Source organism: Charadrius vociferus, unplaced genomic scaffold (genome assembly GCF_000708025.1).
Source record: "Charadrius vociferus isolate BGI_N301 unplaced genomic scaffold, ASM70802v2 scaffold62, whole genome shotgun sequence".
Taxonomy (NCBI): Eukaryota; Metazoa; Chordata; class Aves; order Charadriiformes; family Charadriidae; genus Charadrius; species Charadrius vociferus.
Window position 1 is genome coordinate 4,128,881 of NW_009647419.1, and position 7,922 is coordinate 4,136,802.

General features: G+C 49.5%; 1 protein-coding gene across 1 annotated transcript in view; it reads right to left on the bottom strand.

Moving 5' to 3' along the window:
• Window positions 1-7,922, bottom strand: part of AARS2 (alanyl-tRNA synthetase 2, mitochondrial) — a 19,823-nt gene that overhangs the window by 7,324 nt on the left and 4,577 nt on the right. The window contains 9 exon segments of the mRNA XM_009880459.1: window positions 366-524; window positions 1,517-1,686; window positions 3,506-3,656; window positions 4,385-4,512; window positions 5,057-5,168; window positions 5,911-5,949; window positions 6,557-6,665; window positions 6,975-7,120; window positions 7,567-7,711. Coding sequence (XP_009878761.1) covers window positions 366-524; window positions 1,517-1,686; window positions 3,506-3,656; window positions 4,385-4,512; window positions 5,057-5,168; window positions 5,911-5,949; window positions 6,557-6,665; window positions 6,975-7,120; window positions 7,567-7,711 — 1,159 coding nt within the window.

Below are 7,922 nucleotides of genomic sequence, written 5' to 3' on the forward strand. Positions count from 1 at the left end.
CCTGAAAGCACAGAGCAGTTGGCAGGGAACGCTGGCTTTCCACAGCTTGGGGGGAGCAGAGGATGGCAGGAAGAGATAAGGGAAAGGCTGCATGTACGGGGATGGGACAAGATAGAGGGAAAAAGAACAGGTAGCACAGCTATCATGAATTTATGTCACAGGGCAGATTTAATTTCTTTTGCCATGGGATCACCTCTGTAAAACAGCAAAGGGCAGGCTGGATACTTCTGGACAGACCAATGGCTCACAGATTAAAGAGTTACTTGTAAGGTCTCTTTCCCACTGCACATCACAATGAAGAGCAGTCTCAGAAATGCAAGGGACAAGGCTCTGCTGTGCCCAGGTTACTCAGGACATCACAGGACTCTCAAGGCAAGGCTAGGAAAAGGTTAAGAGCAGTGAGTTATCACCTCATCCACAAAGAGCTGCACTTGGTCCCCAGCACGCAGGGTTTCCACAGCAGTGACCTCATGGACCACATAACCACCACAGAGATGAACTGATTCTACAGGGAAGAGTACGTCCTGAGGAAAGAAAGACAGAGAGATGAGTTAGGACACAGGGAACATCCCAAGACCTGTGCTAGGTGCCTGCTTGACCTGCCTAGGAAACACAACCCCCACTGATCTCTAAAAGACAGGAATGGGGCCGGAAAAGCAGGGACAAACTTACTGCCAATGTAACCAGAGTGCCTCAGGCCTTCCCCGCATCTAGCTGCTCGCTGCACAACATGTTGAGGCTGTCAGCTTGCTGCCCCTCCACTGCAACACCACCCATGCTGATGAATTTTCCTAACGAGGATGCTTGTCTGTAAGAAAACAGACAGCAGCTGCCAAGACACCTGTCTCAGGCATCCAAGGTGCCATTTCTGCCTCACTGGGCTGGCAAGAGAAAGTTGATCCCTGCTTCAGCTGGAGAAGTGCTGAGCAAGGCACTATCGCATTCTGCAAAGCTGAAAAGGCAGCGTCAATGCCCAGGAGTGATTCTCAAGAGTTAGAATGGGGGAAGGAGAAAAAGCTGCACCCCATGTAACTTCCTAGGAGAGGGTGAAAGCTCTCCCTCTGGCAAGGTTGAAGAACATGCTGCAGCGATGAAGATTGTCCCTGGTGCTTTTGGGAGAGACAAGAGCTTTTGCACTGGGTTTCAGGTTGGGCACTGCTTGCAGCTGTCCAAGACCGGCCAGAGACAAGGTACTCAGCTTGTGGGCTCTCCCATCTCCCTCTCTCTGCATTGCAACCTCAGCTGGCAAAAGTGTAGCACATCAAAGAAGACTTTCCAATGTTCCCCAACAAGAAGAAATTGCAAAGGGCTGAGAAAGACAACCAGAGCAGCAGGTCCACCTCTGTGAAGTTACTGCTACTTCTCCCTCACTCCACCAACCCTGGGGCAAAGCCAAGGGAACTATCAAGACTCATCAGCTTGCAAATTAACACAGTAAACCAGCTCATTACTTGGGGAAGTCTCCCTGGTGTCAATATTGATGGCAGGCTTGGGTTCAGGCACCAAAGGGTCTCACCTGCTGTCCTAAACGTATCATGTAGCCTTGGTCAGAGGCTTGCCCGCCCTGTTCTGCATAGAAGTTAGTCCTGTCCAAGATGACACCACAGCGTTGCCCTGCCCCAACTTCCTTCTGGAGAGACTGATCTCTGTACAGCATCAGGACAGTGGCCTGGCATGGGCTGAACTCTGTCAGGGAAAAGAGTATGACAGCAATCAGTGCACATACCCTGTAAGATTGCAATGTGAAAGAAGGGGGTCACTTCCCCATGCCAACACCCCGCCTATACTGAAAGCTGGCACTTTCCTTTGCCTGGGTAACAGAGGAACAACTATTGGCAGAAAGGACAAAGGAACTGTTATTTGGAACCAAGTCACTCCTTACCTAGTGACAAACTTGCTGGTTAGCAGGTAACCAGGCTGGGATGCCCAATCTGGCTCCACATGAGCCTGATAGAGCAAGATATGGCACATACATGGCTGCATCTCACTACAATGCATGCTTGGCCAACCTGACTGCCTTCTGTGAAGAGATGACTGGCTTGGTGGACAAGGGAAGACAGGGATGGCGCCTTCCTTGATGTAGCAAGTTTCTAACATGCTCTCCTGTAGCCTCCTTGAAGCCAAATTTGAGTAACATGGACTGGGCAGGTGGACCATAAAGTGGGTGTACAACTGGCTGGGCAGCTGGCCCCATAGAGAATTGCTCAACAGTTCAATGTTCAACTGGTATTCAGTTACCAGCAGAGCTACTCGGGTGGCTTACATTAGGGCCCGAACCATTTAACCTCTTTATTAATGACTATCCATGACAAGATGGGATGTACCCATAGCCTGCTTGTGTATGGCAATAAATTTGCAGGGACTGGTTGATACATTGAAGAGCAGGGCTGCTTTTCAGAGGCATCTCAGCAGGCTACAGAAATGGACTGACAGAAACAGTGGGGTCTTCAGGAGCAAGCTGAACACAAGTCATCAGGGTGCTCTTGCAGCAAGGAAGACTGCCTGCCTGCTGGGCTGTAGCCAGCAGGTCAAGGAAAGTGGTTATTCACCCCTATTTAGCATTTGTGAGACTATATCCAGAGTACAGGAAATTCTGGTGGTACATAAACAAAGAAACTTTTCACACTAAGAGTGATAAAAAACTGGAACAGGGCGCAGAGAGTCTATGGCATCTCTGTCCTTAAAGATACTGAAAAACTTAAATGGATAAGGGTCTGAGCAACCTGATCTGACTGTGAAGCTGACGTTCCTTTGATCAAGACATTGGACATCCAGAGATTCCTTCCAGCCTCAATTATTCCACTATTCAGTGACTGAGGTGGGACAGTGCTAGCTTGGAGATTCCAGCCAGTGTCACTGCTGGGTTTTTTTCCCTCCATTACGCTCTTGCTGTAGTATATATAGTTTGAATCGCCTCTCTTTCTGCTTAATGTGGATTGCCCCCAGCACACTGGGTAAGAGGGAGCTGGCTGTACACAGCTATCTCTGTTTGTGACACCCACACCACCTCTTACTCTGTGGTTTAGCGTTATGGTTTCCCTAGAGCATCAGCAACTCCAGTTACCCAAACTGATAAAAAGCCTGCACTGGCATCTAGTGGTCTGCCAAAGAAATAGCAAGTCCGATGTTTCAACAAACTACCTAACTCCTTTGCATAATTACACTTCATTCTCCCTAGCACTCACACCCAGAAGCCTAATTGCTGGGGACAGACTTATCTCTAACCAGATATCCAACCCAGAGCTCACAGCCTTGTCACCAGTCCAGAGCCTTTCTGGGGACACACAAAAAGCAATAAGAAAAGCACCTACTTTGGGAGCAGCCGATTTGGCCTAAACCACGACAAGGTACAGGGGCAGAAAAAAGATGCAGCAGCAAGGTGGACAGGTTTGAACCACAAAGTACATGTTCTGCATGCATGAGGTTAAGCAGTAAAAGAAGCTTTGTGAGGGATTCCAGTGCCCTCAGGCAGAGCTTGCCTTACAGACGGGACTCGGCCACTTACCGTACTGCCCATGCTGCCCAAGCGTGTAGGCATACTTTGGGGAATCATCAGTAGCAGGCACGTTGTTGCTCCGCAGCTGGGCCAGTGAGTGCACATCAAGGTGCGTGTCTCTGTCATCCAGCTGTCCTGCCTGAGGGCCACCAGCCTTCCGCTACAGCAGAGCAAAGGCACAGTTAGATGGAAGATACCTGGGGGCACTCAAACCATTAACTGGAGCTATAAGGCTAGGGATAACTTCTTCCACCTTCCTGAAAAAGGCTTGTTTAGATCCAAGCTGATGGAGACTACTGCTAAACCAACCCCATTTCTTAAAACCCCACAAGAACTCAATACACCCTGTGCTAGCCTTGAGGCAGGCCATGAGCAACACAACCCTTCCAGCACAGCTTGCTGTGCAGCTGTGAAACTTCGAGGTTGCTGAAGTGCAGGAGAGTAAAGGCTTGAACTGATTACTGCACAGGGTGGGCAGTGCAAGTCTTCCAGCACTACAGAGATTGAGGAGATTCTGTAAACTTCCTAAATCACTTGCACTTTGGGCTAAGCTGGCTCTGCTTTGTGTGAGGAGTTAAATACATGACTGACAGAGGACACTCCTAACCTATGTAATTCTGTGATAACCTCCATTCTAGCAACAGTAAGCATCATAAAGCACTTTTGCTGCTCTGAAGAGAATCACCAGCCAAGTACTCAGTCCCACACCCACAAGCAAAGGCACTGTGACTGCACTGCTGTTTCAAACCCACTTCCCCTTCAGGGATAAGGCACATGGCCCTGTGGCACGTCCAAAGAGCGGCAGTAGTGACAGGAATTCTGCCTCCGTGCTCACAGGAGAGAGAGAAGGCTCTGAATTCTTCTGACATGAGTCAGTCTCCCTCTTACCTTTGCATCTTCCAGAGCAAGTTTGTTAAAACCAGCTGAATCCAAACTGATTCCCTTTTCTTCAAGCATCAAGTCAATCAGATCCAGGGGGAATCCCAAATTCCCATAGAGAGACCAGGCTACTTCAGCTGTAGGACAAAAAGAAGGATACGAGCTCTGTGTGAACGCAGAAAGCAAAAGCATCTCAAGATTTGCTTGGATGGGACTAATCTAGTGTGTGCCTTGTAACTGGATTAATCTGTGTTGTGTGCAACTGCACTGGTAATGGGGAAGGGAAGAGAAGCCATGCAGTTGTTCTTGTACAGGACTGAGCATTAATGATGTCCCACAGCCCCATCCCTGCTAAAATTCAGTGCAAGCACATCCAGGTGCTGCTCTGGTTGGGTCCTGAACTCCTCCTTTCAGCTGTGTCTTGTAAGGACCCAGTTAACAAGTCAATAAAACAGCGAGGGAATGGTTCTAACTTTCCTGGTGCCCAGTTTGTTGTGAGAACAAAGTACTAGAAAACAATTGTAATCTGAAGAAAGGAGAAACATCTACTCCTCCGCCCAGGGCTAGAAGGTCACTGAAATGTGGGGGAGGCAGACATCCACCAGAGTTTTGACTGCAATGCTTGTGAGGGCCTGGATCAAACAATCTTTGAGAGCAGCTTGCCAGAGGAGTGAGATTCACCTGGGAAATTTGTGGAGGGCTCCATCTGCTGCACTGTCCGCTCGATGATGCGCCTCCCACGCTCAAGGGAGGACAGAAAAGCTGCCTCGTTCTCATTGATGATATCCATGATCTGCCCAAGCATCAGAAGAAGGGTTAGCAACAAGCCTCATGGCATTCCCCAACTCAGCTCAGCCCTGCTACCACTGGGCTCCCTGCTACAGTCAGCTCAAAGCACATCAAGAAGGTGCCTAACACGGCTGCTGCGTCTGCGTGAACCAGCCTTTTTGTTCTGTAAGTTTCCATCACAACACAGCTCTGATGCATTACTAAACAGTGCCAAAGTCATTGTGCCTCCTATCACTGTTCCTGTCAAGGAAATATTGACCATCTACCTGGGGAAGGCTGGAGGCTGACAAATGCTCCCTGTTAGACATTCATGTCTGTGACCCAATTAAAATTGCATGGCTGGAATAGCTAGAGAAATTGCTCGTCACAGTTGCTGTCAGCAGAAGCAAGCCAGGACTAGCGTTAAATCACCAATCCACTTTTGACAAAAGGCACCCAGGCTTACCCAGGCTGTACTTGCACTCAGCAGAAGAGCTACCCTAGCTTTTTTAGAGCAACAGCTGCCTTATACCAGGACAAGCAGTCCCTGGTAAGGATCTAGTACAGCTCCCACAAGGAAATCTGCCACAGATGCTTCTTGCACCCAGGATAAAAACAAGTTCCTAGCACATCTCAGCCCACCCATGAGACCACACAAACTCCTTTAGCTAAGTCCCAAGGAAGGGCTGACTTCTGTCCCCGAGAGCAGTGCCTCACAAAGATAATGAGAGAGGGGGTTTCTCTCCAGCGGATTACACATTGCTCACCTGATCTGCATTCTTTGTCAGCTCTGGATAGGCATCTCCCTGTGGAGTGAGCATCAATTAGTGACAACATCCTCAGCATCTTCCTCAGGTGATCTCATAGCACACCACAGGCATTATAGAGGTTTCTCAGGCAGGTGAGTGTGAAGGGAGCCCCAGTGTGCAGCCCCAGGGCCAGAAGCACAGGGGAAGAATCACACATGGACTTACAGCTACCATCTCCTGGCTATTTCCCTGTAACCTGCCTCTGCTAACCCCTCCACAGCATCTCTTGGCAAACACATCCGTTCACAACAGGAAGAAAGCATTGTCTTTTAGGATGCTGTTAGTACTCACAGGGACCAATTTCTTTAACCAGATATGACAGCCACTGCCCCCAGGGAAACAAGAACATGCACCTGCATACATTTACACACACACTTGTGCTGACTGTACTGCTGGTCACACTAGGCCCCCTCCCTCCCACCGCAAGTGATTAGGAGACAAGAGATTTTTACTGCTGTGATGCACAGCACCAGATACAGCCTTCCTGGAGCTCTTTTACATGCAAGATCGTCTCCTGACAGCGTACAGGAAAGGGACATGGGGCTGAATAGGACATTTGTGATATCCTTTTTTTTAACCCCGCGAGGCAGCAGTTTTTACTCACCAGGACTTCCACTACGGTAGGCACCAGGGAGGCCAGGAGCCCAGGTGGAGCGTGAAGGACTTCAGAGCAAAAGCGGACAGCCCTGCGCAGGATCCGACGCAGCACCAGTCTGAAAGCAGAACAGAATTCCCCAGGCGGCCATGTGAGCATCCCTGCCCAGCTCCCACATCCAGCACACCCCCAACACAGCTTCTCTGGCCTGATCTATCAACACAGGCCAGCTGCTCCCCACACTCTACACCCATTCAAGGATGATGAGCCTGCAGGTTGGAACCTCTTCCAGGGTCTCCCCTTCCTGCCTCCTCAAAGCTCATGCACTCCCTATTTTGGGGTCACACCAGAACCTCTCCCTCTGGCTGTCCATATTCCTTTCTAGACCTAACTCACTCCACCACATGCCATTTCCTTATGTCCTTACTCTGCTCCAGAGAAGCCTGGGTAGATGCCATCAGTGATGCAAACGCACAAGGTACGCACATGATCTGCCACCACACGGTAGGCCATATTCACACGCCCAACATCAGCATCCCCGACCAGACCCTGGTATCTGGGCACCCCACAGCCCTAAAAAGAGAAAGTAAGAAGAAATCAGCAGAAAGTAATGGCTGCAGAAGGAAAAGTTTCAACGCAAGAAGCAGCCAGCTACACTTGACATCATGCTTCTCTACCCCTGAACCTTGTGCACCTAAGATGTACTCACTAAATCCTTCCAAAGCATTGTAGACCAAGACTTCCATACCTACAACACGTCAGCCAATGCCCTTGCACTGTGGAAATTAAGAAACTTCAGAGGAAAAACAGATCAGCAGTGCTGATACCCCAAGGGATTTCCAACCTGGAATTCTCCCCAGTTTCCCTAGAATGCTTCTCTGGACCTGGCTCAACATATCTCCTGTCTCAAAGTACCGCACAGTGACATGTGTAGAGAAGGCTGTACTATGGTACCAGGCAAGCAGTCTGCATTCAAGGAGCTTTTGCTTAGCTGTGACTCTGAGCAGAAGCCCCGTCACCTTGTGAATGGCATCCAAAATGGGAGTGAAGAGATCTGTGTCGTAGTTGGAGCGTTTGTTCTGCAGAACCGCCACCAGCCTTTCCAGTCCCATTCCTGTATCCACGTGATGCTGTGGCAAGGGAAGCAGATTCCCCTCCACCTCTCTGACAGCCAGCCAGGAAAAATAAAAGGCAAAAGAAAAGCAAGGGTCAGTTCAGGGGAAAAGAAAAGGAGCAGGGAAGTAAAGAGAAAGGGAGAATAACAGAGGATGGAAACAGGAGATGACCCAACAAAAGGAAGCTCAGGGACAAGACTAACAGCAGCCTGCCTCGGCACTGTCAGGCAGCCAGGATCTGATCATCAGGTAGTCAGGAT